Consider the following 18,986-nt stretch of genomic DNA (forward strand, 5'->3'; position numbering starts at 1 on the left):
AACTATTGTGAGAAGCTCGTGGAAGGAGATCCCAAACCTTTCACCCAAGTCATTCAGTTTAAGGGCAATGGGACCAAATACTAATGAAATGGATGGAAACTTTTGACTTTGTAGTAAGTAATAAAAATGCCTTAAAACATTCTCTCTCTCTCATTATTCTGGCATTTGGCAAATATTACAAATGATGGTAACCCTAATTGACCTAAAACGGGAAAGGTTTATTCTGATTTCATGTCAGATATTGGGAAAAACCTGCAGATGTGTCTTTTTATATAGTGTATGGAAACTTCTAGTTTCAACTGTAGACTATTGTCTGAACGTTGGCTCTTGAATTGATGTTTGTGAATTGTTGAATGGCTGCTGTTTACCTATTTTATATCAGCTCCTACAGGTGATTGTGTTGCTATCTTTGGAGGACAAGGACGCAGGATCATTGAACAATCAATGTTTGCTAATATGTTGATTACCCATTGTATAAGAGCACCCACTGACCCTCATGTCTCCACACGAGGTTTGGATGATTCTTTATTACGTTACAGGGATTCTTTTCCAAAATAGGAATTTAGTCCATATCTAATCAGTAGGACCCCCCCAGAGATCCCAGGAACTGGACTCTCCAGCCGCTCCCGAAACGCACGCTCGGCCTCCGCTCCACTCACTGTCTATAGGACTGCAGAGTCCGGATCTCGGGGTAGGTGGGGGGTCCCATCAATCGGACCTCCAGCGATCAGTAAGTTATTATCTAATGGATAAGGAATAACTTACTGTTTTGGAAATAACCCTTTAGTATATTTAGTCCAGTCCTTAGTGTGACCTCGGATGAAGCCATGGTGCCCGGTTCCTTATCACACTTTCTAGCTGCTTTCTTCCTCCTCGGGTGCAGCATCACATCCTGTGGCTTCATGCTTTGGTCAAGGTTTTTCCCTTCCTTCACGGTGACCGGTGCCCTTCTTCATCTCGGTGATCAACGTCTTACAAATTCCTCAGAAATTCACTGTATGGTAAATACAAGCGCTTAAAGGGCAACTCCCGTCACTTGTGACCGAAGCGTTGATGATACAGTAAACAGCCCTGGGGCAGATCCTGCTAATAATAATATTATTGTGAACGTGTCTCCCACATCTGTTCCCTCTAGGAGGAGCTTTGACCTGTGCTCAGTGTCGCCCCCTACTGAATAATTCATTTTACGAGCTGTCAATAGGACCAGTATATCCCATTTTTGGCGGCGGGTATGGTGCATGCACCCCTTCCGATATACCCCAGTACTTGTCTGTACATTTCCCCTCTAAAATGTAAAGTGCTGCGGAATATGTTGACGCTATAGAAATAAAAAATGATTATTCTTAAAAAAAAATTAATACTTCCAGGATTAAAAAAAATGGCTCCACTGTCACAGAGATGCATTATTGCAATGGCAACCAAGCTCCATTGAATTTAATGGGACTCAGCTGCAGTACCGCTCACAACCTGTGGCCAAGTGTGGCGCTGTTGTTAGACGAAAATAACCATATTTTTTTTTTTTTTTGTAATCTTGAGTAAAGTAGACAAACGGGTAAATTGACCTACACTTGTATTGTGGGCACCGCTTATATAGCAATTCCTAAAAAGAGGTCACAGGAAGGAGTCACAGAGGGTGCAGTAATGCTGGCTCAGTGGTTAGCATTGTTAATGTGCAGTTTCATCATGGATCAGTTGTGACGTGAGGAGTAATTGTATAATTACAGATTATTAATTGCTATTTAAGGATTTGTCCGATATACACATAAAATAATAAAAGTCCTCATATGACAGAGGCGTCATCTGAACACAAGACTGAGGCTGAAACGTGACACCCAGAAGACAAGGGTCAGGCCATGTGGGTGTCAGACTGTGGGCGGGATGGAAAAAAATGTATGCAAGAATGGGGCGGCATTACCCAAAAGAGAAGCCAATCCTCCCCCCTCTGGCCATCCCACTACTATAAGAATCAGGGACAGGGTAGTATCAGAGAAGAGCCGCAGGCGAGAGAGACTCGAAATCAGGATTTACAGTAGAAACCAATGATATGTTCAACCGGTGGTGACTGGTTCCAGTAGAAGATCAGGACTCCGGTAAGTGGAAAAAAAAAAGTTTGTGTCTCTGAAACTTTCATACAGTTTTATAAAGTGGAAAAAAAAAAGTTTTTTATTGTACCTGAAACTTTCATAAACTTTTTTCTGCTTTATAATAAAACTTTATTTGTGTCTCTGAAACTTTCATAAAGTTTTATAAAGTGGAAAAAAAAAGTTTTTATTGTACCTGAAACTTTCATAAACTTTTTTTCTACTTTATAAAACTTTGTGTCTCAAATTTGCAGAAAGTTTTACAAAGTTAAAAAAAAGTTGTTAGTGTCTCTGAAACTTTCATAAACTTTTTTTTTCTACTTTATAAAACTTTATTTGTGTCTCTGAAACTTTCATAAAGTTTTATAAAGTGGAAAAAAAAGTTGTTAGTGTCTCTGAAACTTTCATAAACTTTTTTTTTCTACTTTATAAAACTTTATTTGTGTCTCTGAAACTTTCATAAACTTTTTTTTTCTACTTTATAAAACTTTATTTGTGTCTCTGAAACTTTCATAAAGTTTTATAAAGTGGAAAAAAAAGTTGTTAGTGTCTCTGAAACTTTCATAAACTTTTTCTACTTTTATAAAACTTTGTGTCTCTGAAACTTTCATAAAGTTTTATAAAGTTCCGTAGAATTGTCTGAATGCATGAATTCCAAGTAAGATGCAAAGTATACACGTCCTGACATGCTGGGAGTTGTAGTCTCACAACAGCTGCAAATGTAATTTTCTTTCCAACTTTTTAAATATATTGTGATATAAAAGTTCCACTGGCTATAAATATATATTCTTTTTTTTTCTTTTTCACTCTGTCCCCCATGCTTTACACTGCTGCTCTGCTCTGTCAGGTTGGCTGCTGTGTATAAGTAGAAATTCAACAAAAAGTCAGAGTATAAACAGACTATAAACTAAAGTATTAATCTACAAAGGTAAAAGAAATCTGTCACTCATAGACCCAGGAAGTGGGGGGATGATTGGGGGAAATGTAGATTAAAGGGGTTCTGTTATTTTGGAATTTTGAGTTAGTAAATGGGGAAATTTTATAGAACAGCTATGAAGAATGTCTCAGTACATAGAACTGTGTAATACTTAATTTCCCCTGTGGTGGCGCTGCAGGGAACCCCTCAATTGTAGCTGATCACAGGATCAGGGCTTTCTATAAGCAGATTTTTGTTGAGGACAATGCAAGGAAAAGTAGACAATCCCTTTAAGTTTTTCTATCCCTGCTCTCTCTGTATGAGGATGAGCGGCCTCCATAGATATTTCCCAGGCAATTGGTTGGGATGATCTGAGCCGTGTGATTGCCGGGACTACGGGGACCATTGCGCTGGTTTCTGTTCCTAGGGTCATCCCTGTTTCCGATTTATTTAATGTGAGGTCAAGGGAGGACGGCACAACTTTCCTCGTTCTCCTTTTATGGGAAAGATTTTTGCTATAGATAAACGGGATCCGGAAAGTTTCTGGGAAAAGTTCAAAAGTGGAGAAAAAAAAGTTTACCAAAAACTTTTTTTTTTTTTTTTTTTGGAAGACTTGGGAAGTCATACAGACCCCGTGCGCTGGGTCTTTCTGTTACAGGGTGGAAGGGGTTAAATCCGCAGCCTGGAAATAATTCTATGGAACAAGGGGAGGAAATTTGCTGCTAAAGAGAAAAAAAAATAAAAGTATTTTTTTCTTGTTTTGTTTCGCGGTCAGGCGTCGTTCCCAGAAGCCGGCGAGGAATGTCTGCATTATAGGGAGATGTAACCAGCACCGGATGGGGCTCGCTGGATCAGGACGCCGCTGATGTGGCAGGGAAGGGCTACCCCGAGCAAGCCTGTACTGGTCCGAGTGAGGGGCTGACCGCTCTCCGGTCTGTGCAGGAATGCAGCATCCTACAAACCAGTCTTGTACTCCAGACATAGTGTGAGCTGGGACGTCTTACTGGTGGCTTGGCATGTACTATGCAGGCTATTGCCAGGTCTTTACCCTAAGGGTATATATACATGCGGCAGATCTGTTCCATGCATCTGAATAGGATTTTTTGGAGAGGGGGGAAAGCATCTAGTTCTCAGGGGGGGCTGAAAAACAAGCTATACCGTTGATAAGGATTTGTGCAAGCTCCAGTTGCCTATTTACATCAAGAAGTGACAAATATTGATTCAAGCCCATTATGGAGAATGGAGGGCAGACATTTATCCCTAGACAATATATTTAAAGGGCAGTTCCAGCCACATCATATTTATAATTGAGAACAGTGCTAGAAATAGTAATAGGAAGGGCCAGGGGCTTTACAGGGATGAGTGTGGGTATATCTACATGCTGCATATCTGTTACATGCATTTGAATAGGATTTTTTGGAGAGGGGAAAAGCATCTATGTTCTCAGGGAGGGTAGAAAAACAAGTTATACTGTAGATATGGAGGAAAGAACATGGATTTCTGCAAGCCCCAATTAGCTATTTACATCCAAGAGTGACAAATATTCATTCAAGCCCTTTATGGAGCATGGAGGGCAGACATTTTTCTCTAGACAATATATTTAATGGGCAGTTCCAGCCACGTCATACTTATACAGCATCCATGCAGAAGGGGTATTATAATTGAGAACAGTGCTAGGAACAGCAATAGGAAGGGCAAAGGGCTTTACAGAGATGAGGGGGGGGAAGTATCTATGTTCTTGGGGAGGGCAGAAAAACAGGCTATAGATAGAGAGGAAAGCATATGGATTTCTGCAAGCCCTAATTAGCTATTTACATCCAAAAGTGACAAATATTGATTTAAACCCATTATGGAGAATGGAGGGCAGACATTTATCTCTAGACAATATATTTAATGGGCAGTTCAAGCCACATCATACTTATACAGCATACATGCAGAAGGGGTATTATAATTGAGAACAGTGCTAGGAATAGCAATAGGAAGGGCTAAGGGCTTTACAGAGATGAGTGTGGAGAGGGGGGAAAGCATCTATGTTCTCAGGGAGAGCAGCAAAATCAAGCTGTAGATAGGAAGGAAAGCAGATTAAGAGAAAATCAATCCAGGAATGATGCAGTGCTAATGTATGAGAACTAGCGAAGCATGGCAGCAAACCTGGACAAGAACTCCCAACCAGCATGTATAACTGGGAGGGACATTGCTGCAAAAGAAAGGGAGCTAGCTGCAAACTGCCTATCAGGAGGCCTGAGAATGAATGACGGTAGGAAGATTGCAGACTGAAACGTAATGCAACTTTAACTAAAGGTCTCTAATTCTCACACTCTGCCCCATTCTATGTTGGGTGCAATATACAGTAAAAGCAGTTTAAAGGGGTTGTCCTGGATTAGAAAAGCAAGGCTTTTTTTCCTCCCAAAACAGCACCTCACCTGTCCACAGGTTGTATGTAGTACTGCAGCTCAGCCCTATGCAGTTCAATAGAGCTTATCTGCAGTACCAGGTATAAACTGAGCGCAAGGGTGGCGTTGTTTCCGTATAGCCCTGTACAGAGTCATTTGTGGGCTGAGCATTGTCAGCAGGAAGAAGTCTGACGCACGGAAACATTTTACTGGTTATCTATCAGCAATGGGGAAGCAGCGTCTTCTGTCAGCCATGTCTGGAGATTTCCGCACAGTCTTCTCCTTGTGGAGCAGAACACGAGCAGATGCTGCCCGGTATCGCACCGCACAACGCTCATCTCCCTCTGATCCTGGGGGAGGCGCTATCTCGAGTCATTAGTGCTCAGAATCTTAGCAGGAAAGCAGGTGTATCTAAATCACCCATTTTCTACCTATAGCCGTGGATACACCAGCCGAGCAGAGCGTAGCACACATTATTGGCTTAGATATGCCAGGCAGTATCACACAAAATAGGATTAGATGCATGCGCTGAGCACACCGTATCATACATGTCAGGATTAGATACAATAGAGATTAGCAAATGTGACTGCTCAGATACAGAGGCTCAGCGTTCAGTAACATGTATGGTAAGGTTAGATACAGGGCTCAGCACACGGTATAATACATGGTGGGATTAGATACAGGGCTCAGCACACAGTATAATACATGATGGGATTAGATACAGGGCTCAGCACACAGTATAATACATGATGGGATTAGGTACAGGGGCTCAGCACGCAGTATAATACATGATGGGATTAGATACAGGGCTCAGCACACAGTATAATACATGATGGGATTAGATACAGGGGCTCAGCACACAGTATAATACATGATGGGATTAGGTACAGGGGCTCAGCACGCAGTATAATACATGATGGGATTAGATACAGGGGCTCAGCACACAGTATAATACATGATGGGATTAGGTACAGGGCTCAGCACACAGTATAATACATGATGGGATTAGATACAGGGGCTCAGCACGCAGTATAATATATGATGGGATTAGGTACAGGGGCTCAGCACGCAGTATAATACATGATGGGATTAGGTACAGGGGCTCAGCACGCAGTATAATACATGATGGGATTAGATACAGGGCTCAACACACAGTATAATACATGATGGGATTAGGTACAGGGCTCAGCACACAGTATAATACATGATGGGATTAGGTACAGGGGCTCAGCACGCAGTATAATATATGATGGGATTAGGTACAGGGGCTCAGCACGCAGTATAATACATGATGGGATTAGGTACAGGGGCTCAGCACGCAGTATAATACATGATGGGATTAGATACAGGGCTCACCACACCGTATAATACATGATGGGATTAGGTGCAGGGGCTCAGCACACAGTATAATACATGATGGGATTAAGTACAGGGGCTCAGCACGCAGTATAATACATGATGGGATTAGATACAGGGGCTCAGCACACAGTATAATACATGATGGGATTAGGTACAGGGCTCAGCACACAGTATAATACATGATGGGATTAGATACAGGGGCTCAGCACGCAGTATAATATATGATGGGATTAGGTACAGGGGCTCAGCACGCAGTATAATACATGATGGGATTAGGTACAGGGGCTCAGCACGCAGTATAATACATGATGGGATTAGATACAGGGCTCAACACACCGTATAATACATGATGGGATTAGATACAGGGGCTCAGCACACAGTATAATACATGATGGGATTAGGTACAGGGCTCAGCACACAGTATAATACATGATGGGATTAGGTACAGGGGCTCAGCACGCAGTATAATATATGATGGGATTAGGTACAGGGGCTCAGCACGCAGTATAATATATGATGGGATTAGGTACAGGGGCTCAGCACGCAGTTTAATACATGATGGAATTAGGTACAGGGGCTCAGCACGCAGTATAATACATGATGGGATTAGATACAGGGCTCACCACACCGTATAATACATGATGGGATTAGGTGCAGGGGCTCAGCACACAGTATAATACATGATGGGATTAAGTACAGGGGCTCAGCACGCAGTATAATACATGATGGGATTAGATACAGGGCTCAGCACGCAGTATAATACATGGTGGGATTAGATACAGGGCTCAGCACGCAGTATAATACATGATGGGATTAGATACAGGGCTCAGCACACAGTATAATACATGATGGGATTAGATACAGGGGCTCAGCACGCAGTATAATACATGATGGGATTAGGTACAGCGCTCAGCACGCAGTATAAAACATGATGGGATTAGGTACAGGGCTCAGCACACAGTATAATACATGATGGGATTAGATACAGGGGCTCAGCACGCACTATAATACATGATGGGATTAGATACAGGGCTCACCACACCGTATAATACATGGTGGGATTAGATACAGGGGCTCAGCACACAGTATAATACATGATGGGATTAGGTACAGCGCTCAGCACACAGTATAATACATGATGGGATTAGATACAGGGGCTCAGCACACAGTATAATACATGATGGGATTAGGTACAGGGCTCAGCACGCAGTATAATACATGATGGGATTAGGTACAGCGCTCAGCACGCAGTATAAAACATGATGGGATTAGGTACAGGGCTCAGCACACAGTATAATACATGATGGGATTAGATACAGGGCTCAGCACACAGTATAATACATGATGGGATTAGATGCAGGGCTCAGCACACGGTATAATACATGGTGGGATTAGATACAGAGCTCAGCACACAGTATAATACATGATGGGATTAGATACAGGGCTCGGCACGCAGTATAATACATGATGGGATTAGATACAGGGTTCAGCACACAGTATAATACATGATGGGATTAGATACAGGGTTCAGCACACAGTATAATACATGATGGGATTAGGTACAGGGCTCAGCACACAGTATAATACATGATGGGATTAGGTACAGGGCTCAGCACACGGTATAATACATGATGGGATTAGGTAAAGGGGCTCAGCACACGGTATAATACATGGTGGGATTAGATACAGGGTTCAGCACACAGTATAATATATGATGGGATTAGGTACAGGGCTCAGCACACAGTATAATACATGGTGGGATTAGGTACAGGGCTCAGCACACAGTATAATACATGATGGGATTAGATACAGAGCTCAGCACACAGTATAATACATGATGGGATTAGATACAGGGCTCGGCACGCAGTATAATACATGATGGGATTAGATACAGGGGCTCAGCACACAGTATAATACATGATGGGATTAGATACAGGGGCTCAGCACACAGTATAATACATGGTGGGATTAGATACAGGGTTCAGCACACAGTATAATATATGATGGGATTAGGTACAGGGCTCAGCACACAGTATAATACATGGTGGGATTAGGTACAGGGCTCAGCACACAGTATAATACATGATGGGATTAGATACAGAGCTCAGCACACAGTATAATACATGATGGGATTAGATACAGGGCTCGGCACGCAGTATAATACATGATGGGATTAGATACAGGGTTCAGCACACAGTATAATACATGATGGGATTAGATACAGGGGCTCAGCACACAGTATAATACATGATGGGATTAGGTACAGGGCTCAGCACACAGTATAATACATGATGGGATTAGATACAGGGGCTCAGCACACAGTATAATACATGATGGGATTAGGTACAGGGCTCAGCACACAGTATAATACATGATGGGATTAGGTACAGAGGCTCAGCACACAGTATAATACATGAGGGGATTAGGTACAGGGGCTCAGCACGCAGTATAATATATGATGGGATTAGGTAAAGGGGCTCAGCACGCAGTATAATACATGATGGGATTAGATACAGGGCTCAGCACGCAGTATAATACATGATGGGATTAGATACAGGGCTCAGCACGCAGTATAATACATGATGGGATTAGGTACAGGGCTCAGCACGCAGTATAATATATGATGGGATTAGGAACAGGGCTCAGCACGCAGTATAATACATGATGGGATTAGATACAGGGCTCAGCACACAGTATAATACATGATGGGATTAGGTACAGGGCTCAGCACGCAGTATAATACATGATGGGATTAGGTACAGGGCTCAGCACACAGTATAATACATGATGGGATTAGGTACAGGGCTCAGCACACAGTATAATACATAATGGGATTAGGTTCAGGGCTCAGCACACAGTATAATACATGGTGGGATTAGGTACAGGGCTCAGCACACAGTATAATACATGATAGGATTAGGTACAGGGCTCAGCACACAATATGATACATGATGGGATTAGGTACAGGGGCTCAGCACACAGTATAATGATGGGATTAGGTACAGTGGCTCAACACACAGTTTAATACATGATGGGATTAGGTACAGGGCTCAGCACGCAGTATAATACATGATGGGATTAGATTCAGGGCTCAGCACGCAGTGTAATACATGATGGGATTAGATACAGCGCTCAGCACACAGTGTAATACATGATGGGATTAGGTACAGGGCTCGGCACACAGTATAATACATGGTGAGATTAAGTACAGTGGCTCAGCACACAGTATAATACATGGTGGGATTAGGTACAGAGCTCAGCACGCAGTATAATACATGATGGGATTAGGTACAGGGCTCAGCACACAGTATAATACATGATGGGATTAGGTACAGGGCTCAGCACACAGTATAATACATGATGAGATTAGGTACAGGGGCTCAGCACACAGTATAATACATGATGGGATTAGCTACAGCACTCAGCACACAGTATAATACATGATGGGATTAGGTACAGGGGTTCAGCACACAGTATAATACATGATGGGATTAGGTACAGGGGCTCAGCACACAGTATAATACATGATGGGATTAGATACAGGGCTCAGCACGCAGTGTAATACATGATGGGATTAGGTACAGCGCTCAGCACACCGTATAATACATGATGGGATTAGCTACAGCGCTCAGCACACAGTGTAATACATGGTGGGATTAGATACAGGGCTCAGCACGCAGTATAATACATGATGGGATTAGGTTCAGGGCTCAGCACACAGTATAATACATGATGGGATTAGGTACAGGGCTCACCACACAGTATAATACATGATGGGATTAGGTACAGGGGCTCAGCACGCAGTATAATACATGATGGGATTAGATACAGGGGCTCAGCACACAGTATAATACATGATGGGATTAGGTACAGGGCTCAGCACACAGTATAATACATGATGGGATTACGTACAGGGGCTCAGCACGCAGTATAATACATGATGGGATTAGGCACAGGGGCTCAGCACGCAGTATAATACATGATGGGATTAGGTACAGGGGCTCAGCACACAGTATAATACATGGTGGGATTAGGTACAGGGCTCAGCATGCAGTATAATACATGATGGGATTAGGTACTGGGCTCGGCACACAGTATAATACATGGTGAGATTAAGTACAGTGGCTCAGCAAACAGTATAATACATGATGGGATTAGGTACAGGGGCTCAGCACGCAGTATAATACATGATGGGATTAGATATAGGGCTCAGCACGCAGTATAATACATGATGGGATTAGGTACAGCGCTCAGCACACAGTATAATACATGATGGGATTAGGTACTGGGCTCGGCACACAGTATAATACATGGTGAGATTAAGTACAGTGGCTCAGCAAACAGTATAATACATGATGGGATTAGGTACAGGGGCTCAGCACGCAGTATAATACATGATGGGATTAGATATAGGGCTCAGCACGCAGTATAATACCTGATGGGATTAGGTACAGGGCTCAGCACACAGTATAATACATGGTGGGTTTAGATACAGGGCTCAGCACACAGTATAATACATGATGGGATTAGATACAGGGATCAGCACGCAGTATAATACATGATGGGATTAGATACAGGGATCAGCACGCAGTATAATACATGATGGGATTAGGTTCAGGGCTCAGCACACAGTATAATACATGATGGGATTAGGTACAGGGGCTCAGCACGCAGTATAATACATGATGGGATTAGATACAGGGGCTCAGCACACAGTATAATACATGATGGGATTACGTACAGGGGCTCAGCACGCAGTATAATACATGATGGGATTAGGCACAGGGGCTCAGCACACAGTATAATACATGGTGGGATTAGGTACAGGGCTCAGCATGCAGTATAATACATGATGGGATTAGGTACAGGGCTCAGCACGCAGTATAATACATGATGGGATTAGGCACAGGGGCTCAGCACACAGTATAATACATGGTGGGATTAGGTACAGGGCTCAGCATGCAGTATAATACATGATGGGATTAGGTACAGGGCTCAGCACGCAGTATAATACATGGTGGGATTAGGTACAGGGCTCAGCACACAGTATAATACATGATGGGATTAGGTACAGAGGCTCAGCACACAGTATAATGATGGGATTAGGTACAGGGGCTCAGCACGCAGTATAATACATGATGGGATTAGATACAGGGCTCAGCACGCAGTATAATACATGATGGGATTAGGTACAGGGGCTCAGCACACAGTATAATACATGATGGGATTAGGTACATGGCTCAGCACGCAGTGTAATACATGATGGGATTAGGTACAGGGGCTCAGCACACAGTATAATACATGATAGGATTAGGTACAGCGCTCAGCACACAGTATAATACATGGTGAGATTAAGTACAGGGGCTCAGCACACAGTATAATACATGATGGGATTAGGTACAGGGCTCAGCATGCAGTATAATACATGATAGGATTAGATACAGGGCTCAGCACACAGTATAATACATGATGGGATTAGGTACAGGGGCTCAGCACACAGTATAATACATGATGGGATTAGGTACAGGGCTCAGCACGCAGTGTAATACATGATGGGATTAGGTACAGTGGCTCAGCACACAGTATAATACATGATGGGATTAGGTACAGAGGCTCAGCACACAGTATAATGATGGGATTAGGTACAGGGGCTCAGCACGCAGTATAATACATGATGGGATTAGATACAGGGCTCAGCATGCAGTATAATACATGATGGGATTAGGTACAGGGGCTCAGCACACAGTATAATACATGATGGGATTAGGTACAGGGGCTCAGCACACGGTATAATACATGATGGGATTAGGTACAGGGGCTCAGCACACGGTATAATACATGATGGGATTAGGTACAGTGGCTCAGCACGCAGTGTAATACATGATGGGATTAGGTACAGTGGCTCAGCACACAGTATAATACATGATGGGATTAGGTACAGAGGCTCAGCACACAGTATAATGATGGGATTAGGTACAGGGGCTCAGCACGCAGTATAATACATGATGGGATTAGATACAGGGCTCAGCATGCAGTATAATACATGATGGGATTAGGTACAGGGGCTCAGCACACAGTATAATACATGATGGGATTAGGTACAGGGGCTCAGCACACGGTATAATACATGATGGGATTAGGTACAGGGGCTCAGCACACAGTATAATACATGATGGGATTAGATACAGGGGCTCAGCACACAGTATAATGATGGGATTAGGTACAGGGGCTCAGCACGCAATATAATACATGATGGGATTAGGTACAGGGGCTCAGCACACAGTATAATACATGATGGGATTAGGTACAGGGGCTCAGCACACAGTATAATACATGATGGGATTAGGTACAGAGGCTCAGCACGCAGTATAATACATGGTGGGATTAGATACAGGGCTCAGCACGCAGTATAATACATGATGGGATTAGGTACAGAGGCTCAGCACACAGTATAATACATGATGGGATTAGGTGCAGGGGCTCAGCACACAGTATAATACATGATGGGATTAGGTACAGTGGCTCGGCACACAGTATAATACATGATGGGATTAGATACAGGGCTCAGCACGCAGTATAATACATGATGGGATTAGATACAGGGCTCAGCACACAGTATAATACGTGATGGGATTAGGTACAGAGGCTCAGCACACAGTATAATACATGATGGGATTAGGTACAGGGGCTCAGCTTTCAGTATCACATATGTTTCATAGTCTTTGACTCTAATATTGACCCATTGAGAGCTGGATGCCCGCAGTACCCGGCAGATCCCAGTGACTATATTGGGGTCCAGGTGAGGTGCGGTGCTAAGATACTTTAGGACTCCCCGACCTCCAGTCTGAGCCGCTGATCACCTGTCTGCACTCGCTTCCTCCCCGACCTTTGCTCGCTTTGAGGTAAACCACCTCCTCGGCTTCAGACGCACCCGACTTCCTTACTCCGGCCCACATGTACGGCTGTCAGATACTTGTCTGACACTTCACGCTCCTCAGGTCACTGCACATGGCCCCATATACTCCAGTACCAGTCTTGTGCGGCTTCTTTTTATGGAGAAGCTATTGCTTTCTGTTATCAGCCATTTCAGTACTATAAGAAAATGCAGATTCCTCCCTGCCCCATAATCACTACTTGGGAACCTCCATCAGCATTGGAGACCGATCTCATCTCCCGTCCCCTATAATGATCTGTTATTGCTGCCAGGTTGCACCATCTACGTCTCCTGTTGATATATTTTGGTTGTAGGGAAACTATTTCACAACTTTACCGTTATGTTACATGGCCTCCCTCCCATGTCAGCAGAGGAATATTGGATCTATTGCTACATATGTGCAATGGGGGAAATAAGTATTTGATCCCTCTGGCAAACAACACTTAATACTTGGTGGCAAAACCCTTGTTGGCAGCACAGCAGTCAGATGTTGTTTGTAGCTGTTGATGAGGGTTGTGCACATGTCAGGAGGAGTTTTGGTCCACTCCTCTTTGAAGATCATCTCTAAATCATTAAGATTTTGAGGCTGTCGCTTGGCAACTCGGAGCTTCAACTCCCTCCATAAGTTTTCTATGGGATTAAGGTCTGGAGACTGGCTAGGCCACTCCATGACCTTACTGTGCTTCTTTTTGAGCCTCTCCTTTGTTGCCTTGGCTGTATGTTTTAGGTCATTGTCTTCAGTCTTTTACTGAGGGAAAGAGGTTGTTGGCCAAAATCTCGCGATACATGACCCCAGCCATCTTCCCTTCAGTATGTTGTAGTTGTCATGTCCCCTTTGCAGAAAAGCAACCCCAAAGTATAATGTTTCCCCCACCATGCTTCACAGTTGGGACAATGTTCTTAGGGTTATACTCATCCTTCTTCCTCCAAACACGGCGAGTTGAGTTAATGCCAAATAGCTCAATTTTTGTCTCATCTGACCACAGCACCTTCTCCCAATAACTCACAGAATCATCCAGGTGTTCATTGGCACATTTCAGACGGGCCTGCACATGTGCCTTCTAGATCTGGGGGACCTTGCGGGCACTGCAGGATTTTAAACCTTTAAGGCGTAATGTGTAACCAATGGTTTTCTTGGTGACTGTGGTCCCAGCTGCCTTGAGATCATTAACAAATTCGCCCCGTGTAGTTTTAGGCTGATCTCTCACCTTCCTCATGATCAAGGATACCCCACGAGGTGAGATTTTGCATGGTGTCCCAGATCGATGTCGATTGACAGTCATTTTGTATTTCTTCCATTTTTTTACTATTGCACCAACAGTTGTCTCCTTCTCACCCAACGTCTTACTTATGGTTTTGCAGCTTTGTGTAGGTCTATGATCTTGTCCCTGACATCCTTAGAAAGCTCTTTGGTTTTGCCCATGTTGTAGAGTCTGACTGATTAATTGAGTCTGTGGACAGGAGTCTTTTATACAGGTGACTATGTAAGACAGCTGTCTTTACTGCAGGTAAAGAGTTGATTAGGAGCGTCTAACTGGTCTGTAGAAGCCAGAACTCATAATGGTTTGTAGGGGATCAAATACTTATTTCTCACTGCAAAATGCAAAAAATGATCTAATTTATACAATGTGATTTTCTTGATTTTTTTTTTGGGATATTCTATCTCTCAATGTTAAAATTAACCTACCCTTAAAATTATAGACTGTTCACGTCTTTGTCAGTGGGCAAACTTACAAAAACAGCAAGGGATCAAATACTTATTTCCCCCACTGTATGTGTGCAAAAGCTTCAATGCCGCCATCATGTTGGTTTATGGCATCACATACAGTACCTCCCATAGAGGGCATGTAGACCCATGATGCAGCTTTATAGTACATGTTTTATCTCTCTCTACTGCTGGATTCACAGTTGCACTGCTCAGTACTATTGTATAATGTCCTCTATGCTGCTGCTTTCTAGTGTTTGTCTCACTCTCAGAGCTGGATTCACAGTTACACTGCTCAGTACTATTGTATAATGTCCTCTATGATGCTGCTTTCTAGTAAGTGTTTTATCTCACCCCAGAGCTGAATTGACAGCTACACTGCTCAGTACTATTGTATAATGTCTTCTATGCTGCTGCTTTCTCGTAACCATTTCTCACCCCAGAGCTGGATTCCCAGTTACACTGCTCAGTAATATTGTATATTGTTATCTATGCTGGTGCTTTCTAGTAAGAATCCCCCCCAGAGCTGGATTCACAGTTACACTGTTCAGTACTATTGTATAATGTCCTCTATTATGCTGGATTCTAGTAAGTGTTTTATCTCACCCAGAGCTGAATTGACAGCTACACTGCTCAGTACTACTGTATAATGTCCTACATGCTGCTGCTTTCTAGTAAGTGTTTCTCATCCCAGAGCTGGATGCACAACTACACTGCTCAGTACTGCTGTATAATGTCCTCCATGCTGATGCTGATTATTCAGAACATGTGCTACATAGAGACAGGAGAGTAGGAATCCTGTATGTGCCGTGTATGGGAGACATAATAGCAGCTAGTCTATACCCACTAGCTCAGAGACAACTGAAAATTAAATGTAGAGCCTCAGAGGTCAAAACCTGTTGAAAAGTGCAAGATACATATCATGTTATGGACAGAAATTTTGGATTCACTGCATAACTGGGTTTTCATCTATCATCTGTTACTTGAAGGAACCTTAGCTGTATAGGATATATATAAGGGACATATATATTACTCTATAGACACCTTCTTAATCTGTGTCTGTATTTTTCAGATATACCAGACAACATGGTGGATCACCTCGCATACACCGAGATCAACAGCCAGAGGATAGCAGCTGTGGAGACATGTTTTGGTGCTGCTGGCCAACCTCTCTCTCTGCCGGGAAGAGTCCTTGTAGGTGAAGGAATATTGACCAAGGAATGTCGGAAGAAACCCAAACCAAGAGTCTTCTTTCTCTTCAGTGATATCCTCGTCTATGGAACCATTATGATAAGTAAAGTTAAGTACAGCTGCCAGCACATCATCCCCTTGGAAGACGTGACCACCGAGACACTTGATGACAGTGGAGACATGAAGAACCGGTGGATGCTGAAGACCTCCAAGAAGTCTTTTGTAGTTTGTGCTGCCTCTTACACAGAACGGGAAGAGTGGATCAGTCACATCAAGGAATGTTCCAGTAGACTCTTGGCCAAGACTGGAAGACGGCCATCCACCAAACACGCGGCACCATGGATCCCGGATAAAGCCACTGATATCTGTATGAGATGCACCAAAACCAAATTCACCACATTGACTCGTAGGCACCATTGTCGCAACTGCGGATTTGTGGTATGTCAAGATTGTTCCCAGAACAGGTTCTTGATCCCGTCTTTGTCTTCCAAGCCCTTGAGAGTCTGTACTCTGTGTCATCGAAAGCTGATCGCCGAAAAAATAGCTGAGGAAAATAAAATGAAGAGAACTGACAAGATCCAACAGGAAATGCCAGAATTTGAACCTTCGAGTGATGAAGACAGTGATGAAGAAAGGAACACTGAGATCATTTCCAATGAAGACTTCTACTCTTCATCATGGTCGGCGTTCCATGCCTGACTTTTCGACGTTTTGGTTTTTTTTAATTCTTCACCTGGTGACACCAACATGTTGAGCATGTCGTACAACTGATGGACAACTTGGAGACATCTGAAGCCATTGGAGACAAAGTTGGTGTCATTACGATCAGTTTATTGGAGAACAATGACCAGACAGGTCCATTCTACTCGCACCGTGTGGTGGCCAAACTCAAGAGACGATACCTACCTTATCCTGGAGACTTGAGGACGTCTTGATTTTAAGACTTAGTCTAACCATTGTGATCCCAAACCCAAAATATAGAAAAGTGGTGGGTGCCCTCTGCCATTGCTTCTGCCCATAGTGGCCAATTTTCCTTAGACATTCTCTGTAGCCGCCATTAAGCTCTTTGGCTGCCCATACTGCCAGTCCAAGTTGACTACGCTTGAAAAATTTTCCGTGGTCATCGATAACACTAAATCTGCTTCTCTCTTAACAACACTGCCATAAAATTGTAACTTGCCAATAAATAGACACTAAAGAATTTACTTAGTGATGTATTAACCTCAGTGATTGGATAAATGTGCAATATAGTAAGTCTACGGACCCATTACTTTCAACTGCAGTCACTAAATAGTCAGTGAGCGCCTAGAAAGTTATAGGAAATGGGTCATACCACACATTCCTTGGAGGAGAAGCCTCGTCAAGCCTAGATATCCCAACGTTGAGTGTCGTGGAGTGAGACGGCACAGGAGCCCTTTATGTCTTCTTCCTTCTCTTCCATGGCACCAGTTTATACTGATAACCAGAGGAAAAGCTCCTGGTTCCCAATGCAAAACATAAGGACCCTCAAGGGTTCCCTTAGGGCACCAGGTTGCCTGGCGTCCATGATTCCCTTGATGGTAACTTTGGACCCTCAGCTCTTTATTACACTTAGGGGACGTTTTGAAGCTTCGAACCCATGGATGGTGGATGACTCAACACTAAGGACTATATTGTGATATATCCTGATATTTTCTGTGTGTAATGTATTAACTTATACAGTCTGATATAAATCGTGAAATTAATGCTACATTGTGTGAACTGATTGAAGAAATTGTGAAACGCGTCGGGACTTCTTCAACTTTTTAACCCAACTAGCCAGACCCATGGTGCTGTTTAGGACACCCCTGGGGTCAAAATCCATGCCAAAAGGGGGACATATAGTATACCACCAGTGCCACAGTGTTTCCACAGTCACCCGGTACCAGTCACTGGTCTCCAGTCACTTTCTCTACTCTTCAGACCCCTCTAAACTTACTTGTAACGTCCTAAGCCGATCCTGGAGGAAGCGATCTCTAATTGATCACTAAGGGTATTATTTTTTAGTAGTAAAAGAAAGTATTGCCTGTAGCCAATCAGATGATGATGGCGGCAGCAGAAGAGGAGTGTGCTGCTCTTGCAGGAGGCAGTGCCCTATCGGCTCATATGATGACAGTAATGTCTGTCTGTGGAGCGGAAATGATTTGTGGGCAGCAAAGGAGACAAAACTGATACATAGCGGAAGAATAAACATCCCTGCCAGCACAGAGTATTTCAGGAGAGGAGTGTGCTGCTTTTGCAGGAGGCAGTGCCCTATCGGCTCATATGATGACAGTAATGTCTGTCCATAGAGCAGAAATGATTTGTGGAGACAAGTGGAAGGACACAAACTGATACATAGTGGAAGAATAAATGTCCCTGGCAGCACAGAGTATTTCAGGAGAGGAGT

General features: G+C 43.3%; 1 protein-coding gene across 1 annotated transcript; it reads left to right on the plus strand.

Moving 5' to 3' along the window:
• The first annotated feature begins 1,924 nt into the window (after positions 1-1,924).
• On the plus strand, positions 1,925-18,308 carry PLEKHF1 (pleckstrin homology and FYVE domain containing 1). Its single transcript, XM_073659650.1, has 2 exons — positions 1,925-2,090; positions 16,461-18,308. The coding sequence occupies exon 2, from the start codon at positions 16,475-16,477 to the stop codon at positions 17,276-17,278; it is 804 nt and encodes a 267-aa protein (XP_073515751.1). The 5' UTR covers positions 1,925-2,090; positions 16,461-16,474; the 3' UTR covers positions 17,279-18,308.
• The last annotated feature ends 678 nt before the right edge of the window (positions 18,309-18,986 follow it).

This window comes from Phyllobates terribilis, unplaced genomic scaffold (genome assembly GCF_046119375.1).
Source record: "Phyllobates terribilis strain yellow unplaced genomic scaffold, ASM4611937v1 Scaffold_14__1_contigs__length_39327217, whole genome shotgun sequence".
Taxonomy (NCBI): domain Eukaryota; kingdom Metazoa; phylum Chordata; class Amphibia; order Anura; family Dendrobatidae; genus Phyllobates; species Phyllobates terribilis.

What these genes read in the sequence shown, in the direction of transcription:
- PLEKHF1 (XM_073659650.1), top strand. Translation starts at nt 16,475, where the DNA reads ATGGTGGATCACCTCGCATACACCGAGATCAACAGCCAGAGGATAGCA.